The 12030-nt window shown below is 46.0% G+C and overlaps 1 protein-coding gene across 2 annotated transcripts in view; it reads right to left on the reverse strand.

Annotated features, from left to right (window-relative positions):
* The window catches only part of ZFHX3 (zinc finger homeobox 3), a 381379-nt gene that overhangs the window by 237921 nt on the left and 131428 nt on the right, over nt 1–12030 (reverse strand). For both annotated transcript variants that reach the window (XM_086945559.1, XM_086945558.1), the window contains exon 3: nt 11134–11627. In XM_086945559.1, coding sequence (XP_086801685.1) covers nt 11134–11627 — 494 coding nt within the window. The remainder of the gene's footprint in view (nt 1–11133; nt 11628–12030) is intronic.

Here is a 12030-nt window from a genome sequence, read left to right on the forward strand (position 1 = left end):
CCTTGCCCTTCATCTTGCCCACACAACTAATGAAGAATTGATCATCCAACCTGAATCCCTTGGTTCTGTCCAGGTAGAAGCTGACCGCCCTCTTGGGGTCCAGGCTCTCTTCATCCTTTGAAGAGGGAGGATAGAAAGTCGTTAAGGTGATAGACTGCCCCATGTGAAAAGGAGTGACCACCTTAGGCAGGAAAGCAGCTCTGGACCTAAGAACCATCTTACGCCCATGGAATGATGTAAAAAGGCTTGGAGCTAAGAGCCTGCAATTCACTCACCCTCCTAGTGGAAGTGATTTCAACCAAAAATATAGTTTTAAACGCTTGAAACCTTAAGGGACAACTATGCACTGGTTGAAAAGGTGAACCCATCAAGAATGTGAGAACCAAATTCAAATCCCACTGAGGCATGATAAAAGGAGTGGGAGGAAACCTATTTGTGAGACCCTTAGTGAATCTCTTAACTAACGGAGATTTAAACAACAAGGGTTGATCTGGTAAAGAGAGAAAGCAGACAAGGCAGATACGTAGCCATTCACAGTAGCTACTTCACAACCCTGTTGTGCTAGGGAAAGAGAGAAACTTAGAACATCAGATAAATGGGCCTGTAAAGGATCAATCGATCTCTCTCCACACCATTTTACAAACTTGGCCCACCTACCAGAATAGACAGATTTGGTGGTGTGTCTTCTGGACGATAATATAACATCCAACACATCCAGTGGGAAACAGAAGGAACTCAGGTCACCCTGTTCAGTGTCCAGAAATGAGGGTGCAGGCTCTGGAGGTGGTGGTGTAGAACCTGCCCCAGTGATTGCAAGAGGAGGTCTGGCCTGAGAGGAAGACAGAACAGAGGGTGCAATGAGAGGTAAAGGAGGTCTGTGTACCATACCCTTCGCGGCCAATCAATATGACTTGGGCCCAGTCTTGGTGTATTTTCTCAGAACTTGAGGAATCAGGGGTACGGGGGGAAACGCGTAAAGAAGCTGTGATCCCCAGTCTAACTGAAAAGCGTCCCCAGCGTTGGTTACTGGAGACTGCAGAATGATGGGCAGTGTGAGTTCTCGTGAGTAGCAAACCAGTCCACATCCTAAAAATGTGAAGGACCACCTCTGGATGGAGAAGCCACTCGTGATCGGCCGAAATACTGCCAACATACTGTCCGGACACACATTCTGTTCTCCGGGCAGATGATTTTTAGATTATGCAAATCTGATGGTCCTGAGCCCAGGACCAGAGTTGTGGAGCCTCTCTGCAAAGAAGATACAACCCTACTCCTCCCAATTTGTTGATGTACCACATCGGAGTAGTGTTGTCCGTTAAGTACCTCAACCGACTGTCTGTGAAAGGAAGGGAGGTAGGCCTTGAGACTAACCATGGGCGAATTTTGCGAATCTCGCGTTCGCGAATTTTGCGGATTTGCGAATCTCGCAATCCGCAAAATCCGCGAATTCTCGCTATTTTTTTTTTTTTGTGTTTGCGCGGGTTTCTGCCAGTTCGCGAGGGTTTTGTACAATGTCGCAAATTGCGAACTTACCTGTCGGGTCGCAAGTTTCGCGAACTTGTTGTTTCTACGTGTCCAGCCTGTTTGGGACACTCTTCTTCATCACTGCCACTCTCTGTCACCACTGCCACTCTCTGACTACTCATGCCACCCTCTGGCCCACCCATGCCACCCTCTGTTTCATCACAGCACCCTCTGGTTGTCCAGTCAGTGTACATTATTGTGGCAACGCAAGCACACCTTCCCTGCCTCAAGTGACCTGAATTAATTTGGGGCTGATTAATGTGTCACAGAATATTTTTTTAGCTGGCACCTGCTTCCTTAGTGCTTCCTGATTAGTGAACTTTTGCACTTGCTAAGTGCTTTCATTGTTGCAAAATTAGTTACAACACCTGCCCTGCCCCAACTGACAATAATGAATTAGGGGCTGATTAATGGATTTGAACTGCCAGCCTGGCTCCTGCTTGTCTCCCTTAGCTGTAATTCAGGACCTTTGTGGCATATGTGTAACTATTCTGAGGTTCAGAGCAGGGTCACATAATAGTTGCAACTGGCAACTGAACTCTGGAGGGGCCCCTCAGCAAGCACTACAGGAAATGGCTACTAATGATGAGCCTGAACTTTTGAACCTGGTAAGTAGTTTCAGTTTTGATTAGATCGTATTTCTGCAATTTTGCACTTATTCGCGGGGCGCGAAGTTGTACTGGAAAGCCGCGAACTCACGCGAACAGTGCGAGCAAAATCCGCTGCTCGCGGATTTGCGGATTTTGCGGGAGATTCGCGAATCTCGCGGATTGCGAATTTACCGAAAATCCGCGAGCGAAACGGATTTTCCGCCCATGCCTACTTGAGACCCAAATGTATTGTCTGCAATTCCAGAAGATTGATGTGAAACAATCTTTCCTCTGGAAACCAAAGACCTTTGACCTCCAGATCCCCCAGATAGGTTTCCCACCCTAGAGTGGAGGCATCCGTTATCACTGTGGCCACCAGAGAATGAGGTTGAAACGGCTTCCTTTGAGACAGGTTGCCTGGAACTCTCCACCAAAGCAGATCCCCTGCAGTGTCTCTGGAGACTCTGACCACCTCTTTGATATCTCTGTTGTGTAGAAACCACTGCTTGTGGAAGCACCACTGGAGTGCCCTCATATGCTAGTGTGCATGGTTGACTAACAGTATGCAGGAAGCGAACAGACCGAGCAGGCGTAAGACCTTCAGGACCGGACCAGCAGCTCGATTCTGAATAAAATTAATCATAGTCTGGATGTCTTGAATCCTCTGTAGAGGCAGGAAGGCACAACTTACAGTAGTGTCCAGTACTGGCCCTATGCACAGGTTGGCTGAGAGGGCACCAGGCGAGATTTGGGTACATTTATTGAAAACACCAACTCGAACAACAGTTGTGTTGTTACCTGCAAATGATGATGCCTCATCTCTGGTGACTTTGCTTTGCCAGTGTCAAGAGGGAAAAACAGGAATCCCAACCTTCTGAGATGAGCTGCCATCACTGCCATCACCTTTGTGAAGACTCGCGGTACGGAAGTAAGGCCGAACGGATGGACTGCAAACTGGTAATGTTGAGACTCCACCGTAAAACGAAGATACTTGCGAAGCGACTTCGGGATGGGAATGTGAAAAAAAGCATACTGTAAATCGAGCAACACCATCCAGTCTTCCTTCTTCAGAGCGAAAAGAACCTGTGCCAGGGTCAACATTTAAAATTTCTCCTTTTTGAGGTAAACATTCAAAATCCTGAGTTCGAGGATCAATTGTAAACTACCGTACTTTGTGCGGATCAGGAAGTACTGAAAGTAACACCCCTGACCCCTTTCCTGCTCCGGAACCACCTCAATCGCACCCTTTGCAGGAGAAGCAGAAGATGCTCTTCCGAGCAAAAGCCCTGACGGGAAGGGAAAGGAGAGGGAAACTACCAGAAGGGGGGGGCATACCCATTCTCTACGATGTTCAACATCCAGAGATCTGTAGTAACAGACATCCAATGCTGTAGAAAATGGAACACCCGTCCTCCCATGGGACAAGTATGCTCTAGGATGGTGGAGATAAAGCTGCTTCCCTGCCACACCAGCTGCAGGGGCAGAAGAGGAGTAGACTTGATGTTGTGCAGCATCCCGCAGATGACCTCTGCCCTTTCCCCGGTAGGATCTATACAAGGGATTTGCCTGCTGCAGCTGCTGTGGCTTTTGCCTGGCACGAAAGGACACGTTTCTTCCAAAGCAATGAAACTTGCAGAACTGCCCAATGCTCCTGGGCTGAGATTGAAGTCCCAAAGACCTTGCTGTGGCTTTACTGTCCTTAAAGCGTTGCAGCGCCGAATCCGCTTTAGCCCCACACAGGCGAGATACATCGAAGGGAAAATCCAGTAATGTAGCCTTGACATGAGGAGAGCATCCTGAAGCACTCAAACGTTCGTGCCTCCTAGTAGCCACAGACGATCCCATCGCCCTGGCTACCGAATCGGCCGTGTCCAGACCAGATTGTATCACTTGGCGATTAGCAGTGTGGGCATCCGACAATACTTCTGAGATATACCATTGTACCTCCTCGGACAATTTTGAGACAACTTCCCTGGCTGAGTCCATGAGGGTGTGGATGTAGCGACCCAAAAGACATGTGGCATTTGTGAACTTGAGGCCTATACTCCCCGAAGAGAACACCTTCTTGGCAAATTGCTCCGTGCGTTTTGACCCCTATGTGCAGGCGTAGGTGGGAAGGAACCTGCAGACTGTCTCAAATAGCACAAAGCCTGGACATCCAAGCTTTCTGATGAAGGATGGGTGGGCAGAAAAGCAGGATCCCCAAAGCCACATTATACCTCCTTGCCATGGTCCTGCAAACCGCTGGGAGTGGACATTGGCTTCTGCCAGACATCGAGAATGGGCTCTGTCAATGCCTGATTGAAGGGAAGTAAAGGCTCTGAAATAAAGGAAGGAGAATGGGGCACCTCCATCAGAATATTAGACCTCAACTCCGCTGTAGGAAGAGGTAACTCCAAGAGGTCCACAGCCTTTCTGATCACAGCATGATATGTGGTCACCTCCTGCGACGGCAAACCATTTGGTGATGAAAGCTCCCACTCAGGAAAGGTGTCTAGGCCACTAGCCTCCCGTAACCCTCAAAATCTGGGTCAGGATCCACAATCTCCTTTTCCTCAGCCCCTCCATGTTCCTCCTGGTACTCGTCTTCCTCCAAACAGTCTTTGCGCCTCTCTCCGAGACCTTATCCCCGGAAGCTGCGTCGGCGGCAGCTGACGCGGCGCCGGTAACCTCCGGATCGGTGTCGAACGGAGGTCCAGAGGATCAGAAGTCGAAGACCGTCGAGTCGGCGACAGTTTGTAACCAGATGGAACCGGGGATGAACCATTTACAGAAGCTCGTACCTCCAAAGACTGCCACGGAATCAAAAATCTTGGCGTCGGAAGAGGCCAACTCTCTAGAGCCATAGGCATGTAAGGCATGAGCGGTGCCTGGGGAAAATGAGGTGGCAAACCTCCTAGGGAATATGCCAACGGACCCATAGGGCCAACAGGTGCACCAGTAGGGTTTGTGCTCTGGCGAACAAGCCAAATATCGCATTTAAAGAATGCGACAGATCCGATCTTGCAGCTGGCAAAGCAGGATACGTCGCATCCGGTACCACAGGCCCTAGAGCCGCTAGGGGAGGCACTAAATTCATTTCCGGTCGCAGCACAAGAAACTCCAAAACCAGAGGTGGAGTAGTTGACTTCGGCAGCCGTGGAGGCGATGCATCTCTCGGAGCCGGTGGAGTCACTGCTCTTGGAGCCAGAGATGGGCTGGAGTCACACCTAGTGAAGGAGTCGGAGAGATCTCATCCCTGCGATGAGGTCTGGGACTCGGGGACAGCGAATTCGGAGTCGCATCCTTCAGCGAGCGACGCCGAGAACCATGGCGCCGCTTCTTCGTATGTTTCTTGTGTGTGGACTTGGCTGCTTCGAGCGGGTCCTTGACGTCCTGCGACCCCTCTTCTGCGTCTTGGCTTTGGTTGTGAATAATTTGGCCTCCCTCTCCTTCAGAGCTTTAGGATTCATTCACTTGCACGAAGTGCATGTCCCGACGTTGTGGTCCGACGAAAGACACCATAAACAATCTTCATAGGGGTCAGTGATGGACATCTGGCCCCCACATTCTCTGCATGGCTTGAAACCCGATTTTATCGGAGTAGTCATCCTCAATGGCTAAAATGTTGCGACAATCAGCAACAAAGAAACTCCCACAAATAGAGAGCCTGGGAAAAAAACAGTTCGGCGTCGACGGGGTGGAAAAAAGGGAACTGACAATAGCACTGCAACAAGTTCTTCTTATGGTTCCGATGACATCGTGCAAAGTTGCGTGCGGAGCATTTCCATTGTGACGTTCTCGTCTACGTGGGAGAGCGGAGGAAAAAAGTTTTCATGCAATGCGGTGCATTGAGAGAATTTAAAAGGTGAGGAATCCACAGGCAGATTTATCTCTCAGAATATGGATTTTCAGCATTTGCCATATAATCTATCATCTGCTGCACAGTATGCAGGTTTTTACCCAAAAAATTGATTGTAGCTCAAGCGGATCAAAAGTTACTAAATATGTGGCAACATGTGCAGTGGCCCTTCTCAAAAGTTAGTCACCTTTCAATTCCTATTGCTTTATTTACCTGTTAAACTGTTACTAATAAGGTGGAGCCTTTGCACAGTGTTAAATTGTGTAAGAAAAATAAAAGATAAGATAATGCTGTTATATTGTCACAAAATGTGCCGAATTACGCTGCATTATATGCCTATTCTTACTGCATAATTTAGTCAAAACTTTCACATAATTTGGTCCTCCCCTGTTGCATAATTCTAGTGACCCTATTTATAATAGGGTTCAGCCTCTTTCCAGGCACTCACAGATTTGACCGATAATGGACGGGAAGGGGGACGGAGCTAGGAGAAGCTCTAACCAGGATACACAACATGCTTGACCGCAAATTTACCAGGTTCGAAGTCACTGATTTAGCAGCTAGTGCCAGCCAGCACACCACTACAGAGAAGAGTTTGGTTTATATATTTCAAGGGCTTCCAGATATTTGTTTATGGAGACACCATTGTTAAGTTACTGAAGAACTGTTGGACTTTAGCAGCCCACACGGTCATGGAATTCTAACTACTGGTGTTAACCCATCTCTAGTAGTTTATGTACAGTTTAGTAAAAGGTGCTGATGCTTCAGATCAGAGCTCTAGACAAAAAACATAATTTGCATCTGCAGGACTCCCAAACCCCAAAAGCGACTTTGTTGGTCTTTTATTGCAATTCGAGGACACTACTAGGCAGCACCCTAAGGACGAGGCCCTGCCTCGTGTAAAGAAAAGTTGTAACCTTGCTAAAGGTTCATCCACTGTCCACAGCTATGCCCGCCCACCCCCAAGATGAAAAGATATCGCCATATCCTGTGGTACACCCCAAAGCTTCATCCTATCTCGAGTGATCTTCAATATCTATATGGAACCCTAGGTGGACTTTTAGGTGACAAAAAAATTCAAGATACATCAGCATGAAGGTGAAGTTGTGCTGCATTTGAAGGGGAGTCTATAGTTTATTGAAACTCACCAGTTAACTCCACCTTCTACTGTACACAAGATAATACGCGGTTACTCATTAGATAGCTAGTAGAAATTGCAAAAGGCCTATAGTAGGATGTGTTTAGTGCAGTGCTTAATTTGTGAGCAAATAAGTGCTAGGGTCCCTACCAGGAGGCCACTGTAGCAAGCACCACACACTGTCCCTGCCAGAACTACCAATGCTAGTATCAACACAACTACTAAGCATCACACTCCTCCAAGGGTGACAATTCAGAAAATTCCAGGCCCCTTAAGCTATAGGAATGTATTGGGAGGCAGCTATTAGTCATTTTTAAGGTATATTGAATTAACAAACAACTGTTGTTTTGCTCGTCTCTAAATTAGATAAAACCGCGCCACCACATGACAGACTATCATTAGAGCTGGTGTAGACAATTAAGTGGCGGTGACAGCACTGGAACCCACCGGCTTAAATAAACAGTTTACTCAGTAAAAACAGAATACTGTTTCAACCAGAGCAACCAACATCCTGATTTGAATGCACATAATGCTTTTTTGTGTTATCAAGCAAGATAGTTTTATTGTCGAACACAGTAATCGTGCATCAGTCCAGTGAATGCATGTTTTGTCCCCGCTTGAACCTTTATCAAGGCGGCACGATTAGTTTTATTGTCGAACACAGTAATCGTGCATCAGCCCAGTGAATGCATGTTTTGTCCCCGCTTGAACCTTTATCAAGGCAGCACGATTCTAGGATGATTAGGGGTTGTTTTATATTGATAAATACAGTGTTAATAATCATCAGAAAATGATAAGGCTATTCGTCAATAAGAGGAAAAGTCTCAAAATATGTAGGATGTGTGGGAGTATGCCAGCAAAATTCAGGATTGTCGTTTCTTAGAAAGTGTCCAACGCAGTATATCTGTGATGAGATGCATAAAGGAGTTGTGTTATGTAAGAATCCACTCTGTGATAAGATACTTGTATTCGTAGTCGGTAAACTGATCCCCTGTGCCCAGATTGTCAAAAGACAGATACTTAATGGTGTGTTCCCAATCACTATAGTTCACTCCATTAGTAGCAAGGCGCGATAGGCTCCAGGTAACTTTCAAAGCCTTTACTTGTTAAACTATAAGGCAGTAATTGTTATGGATGTGCAACAACAATTATACCACGGCTACTCCTTTAATTGTCTCTATTTGAAGGTGCCAATGGACAGAGACATTGACTACCTCAAGGGCCCTCTCTCTCTACCGTCGAAGTTTGGATGGTACGAGCGTATTTGAAGAGCACCCCCACAAAAACTATTCATGCACACTGTCAAAGTCCGCAAGTAAGTTCAAGTTCAGGGCTGGCTCTGAAATAAACCTCCAAAGCTTCACTCCTCAACTTTCCAAAAGCACCAAATTCCTAGGATTCCACCTTGACAAGAATCTCAGCTTCAAAACACACATCACAAAGAAGACACAGACAGGCTGGCACCAGCTATTCTGTTCATCAGAGCAGAGGCATTTCTAACAGAATTGGACTTCAGTACAGCCGTCCAAGCACAGGTATTCTTGCAAAGCCTGGATTGTTAGCCAGTATCACAGATTCCCGCTTGACTCCCTGAAGAGCAGCCTTCATGGCGTAGCCTGAATCGTCAAGGAACACTCCTATGTTCAGATGACTTCATTGCCTCCTTCATCCCACTGCATCCTCTACAAACCATGGTGTATTACTCAGCAGTACTTAGCAAATGATATCAAGATCTGCTGAGGTCTTCGTAGCGCCCACAGCGGCGATGTCACCTGGCTCAAGGCAAGACGCATAATCGAGAAAAAGATGAGACCACATGGCTTTTTCACCATGCACTCAATATGTGGAACTCCATCTGGACACAGATCCGACAAGCTCCATCCTTTCTCTGCTTAACAAGAAAAAGAAACCCATCCCTTTACGGAACATCTCAATCACAAATATTTGACCAATCACACCGCTATCAGACAACAAAAGAGGCAATCGCACCATCCTATAGTTTTACAACTTAATTCCAGCATCTCTCGTGCATCGCTCGGTTGCTTTGTGGCTAGATTTCCACTCTTTATTATTCTATTATACTGTTGCAACAATACCACTTCCCTGGTTGTTCCACAGCAATGCCAGCGAGGGGTATCATGAGGTGCATCAAAACTAAGGGTTGCAATTGTTATACTCATGTTGTGGCTTCCAAAACGATTGATTTCCCCAGCGTGACTATGGAGTAGAAGTAAATATGCCTTTAACTTTTCCTAATTTTAGTACATGGTTCTCTGTGTAGGTTATCATCCACTGTAAATTAACATATTGCAACATTACATTTTTTTTGCAGCACAATGAGATAAAAAACTGTGGTAAGAAGTGGTACATAAAACAAGATATTAATATTATAACGGTCTCATTTGAGATGCTTCATTTAAGTCTCCCTAGCCCCCAGAGCTGCTCCCTTGCCTCATATCTTACCTAGCACATCCTGCAAAACCATCATCTTCTTGGGTATCACCAAACACCCTAGAAATGCTACATCCCTTAAGTTCAAACTCGTTACTCGTTGGGGAATTTCACCTACACCTAGAGAAGCTCTCACCTCCCCAGAGATGCCACTTTCCCTCAGATCTCATTAATCACCCATCAAATATTCCACTAAGGTGATCACCAAAACTTTCCAATGGATTAAATGATAAAACCTTGATATGAATGAAGACCCCGAATCACTCTTCTGACCCTCTAGGTCACAAAGGTTGCTTTTGTCTTGAAAAATATTAGCATCATGCAGTTTATCATTAAAATGTATTCTTCCCTGAGTTAATGAAATCTGCATCTTGTTTGACCACTTAATACTGTTTGACGATTATTCAGATACAGCCAGAAGGGAATATAAGTCACAAAATTAATATTTTCTTCTGAGTCCATAAAGTACCAATACATATAATTACAATGTCTAGATATCTGAATGATTTGCTTTATACAGAAAGTATTTGTAGGCTACATAGGATGGCTTTAAATATACAAAATCACACTTCCCCTGTGATTAAAATACAAAGTAAGATGCATGCAGCAAAAGTACACACTGTGCCTAAAATTAAAACGGAATAGGAGATTGCAACATGTTTCATCTAACGATCTTACTCTCACAGCCTTCAGAGGGGCTTAACGTACTAGGCTGATCAATTGATCAGATGCCAGACTTCAAATGATGTATGCTCTACTTTCTATTATTCCAATTAGGCAAGGCGTCTTTAATCCTACATAGCGTGTCCCCAAAAGTGCCCAGGTGCCAGCTGATGTTGTGCCTCTACGGCTAATAATTTGTAACACTTGACTCTTAAGCCTAAGCAACAAAAGGAAGCCAGTGCTTTCTAAAGTACCTGCTCATTGTATCTCAGCAGGTGTTGTTTGCCTTTTAGTAGCCTAAGATTCGGAGAAATATGAAACACCACAAAAGCACTCTGAAAGTTACAATCCTCAATATGCCACTCCGTCAGTTCCCAAATAGTACCCCAGGATGTTTGCTTGCCTCAGATCTGACTTAGTGCCCAAAAACTTACTCCCATTTATCAATCTACACCTCTACCCACAGAATGTATTTTTTCTCTTACGTAGTGCCCCTGGATAATGTAAACAAGACATCCATTGTGCTATTTCTATAAAAATCTAGACCATCTGTGTAAAGTTCTAAGTTCTAATAAATTACAGTTGCATTAATGGGCTCAAGGAGACAGTGATGAGATACAACAATGGCCTTGTGGATCGACCCCCAGGAAATATAATTCACACCCCGGGTACCTGAACAACAATTTCATAGCTTCACCCAGGCCACACTTAATCTCCTCTAGAAGACGTCAAGCTGCCCTACACTTTGGGAACAAAGTGTTCCGAAGCCAATTAAAGTTATCTGCCATACCACCTATCCTCCGTTAAAAGGAAGGATGGAAATCAGACACATGGCACTGTCCTAGTTCAAAACACGTAATATAAGCACATTATATGCAGAAGTGATATCTACTAATGCAAAACCAAGCAATGTCAGGGGGCCTTACCTTATAAAGCTTCAAGCTTGCCTCGTGTCGGGAGTTGGCAGTGTGCAGCCTCAGCTTCTCCAGACTGTTGGTGTAGTAGTCACACGCATTGCACTTGAGGTGCACAGGGTTGCCAATAGCCACACACTTGAGCCGCCACTCGTTGGCTTTGCCACCCTCCTTTATGTGGGCGACTAGTTGGTACTTCTGAACATGCTTGTCGGTCTTGCAATGGAGCTGAAAGTTAGCCTTCAGTTGGGTGTTGTAGCGGCAGAGTTTGCACTGGTAGGCATCACCCACCACGGCCTTCCACTCATCCTCGGGCAGGCCCCGTTCCACGCCCATGTGCAGGCCCAGCAGGTCAAGTGTGTCAGTGGTGAACTTGTTGCACACAGCACATTGGAAGAGTTTCAGTGAGGGGTCATTGGTCTGCGTAAAGCTCTCACCTAGGTTCATGAGCTCCTCTGACACTAGAGGGCTTCCCCCTAGTCGCATGTCCAGGGGAATCTCGCCAACTGCACAGACAAGGGAGGCAAAGAAATAAGGCATTATGTCAGTGGCTGTTTTTGCTGAAGGACTGTCTGTAGACCCGACCAAAAGGGAAGGACGACCTGGGTTACAGGCTACAAGTGGACGGGAAGTAAAAAAGACTGCACTTCCAGGAGTGGTGAAATGGGAGAGTAGATGGGTAACGGTTGTGTGCATTCACTCTGGTTTACAAACACTAGCCACCAATATGAAGAATCTCATAGGTCTGCAGAGAAACCACAAGGATTCCTGAAAGGATGGTGCTTCTGTTAAAATGCTGGTAAAGTAATTGCTGCCCTCTAGGTTGTGTCTTGGCCAGCACTTCCAGAGGCACTAGCCTATCAGGAATTATACCCATTACCTACCATACCACTTCACACACCTCTGTGT

This window comes from Lissotriton vulgaris, chromosome 12, assembly GCF_964263255.1.
Source record: "Lissotriton vulgaris chromosome 12, aLisVul1.2, whole genome shotgun sequence".
Lineage (NCBI taxonomy): Eukaryota > Metazoa > Chordata > Amphibia > Caudata > Salamandridae > Lissotriton > Lissotriton vulgaris.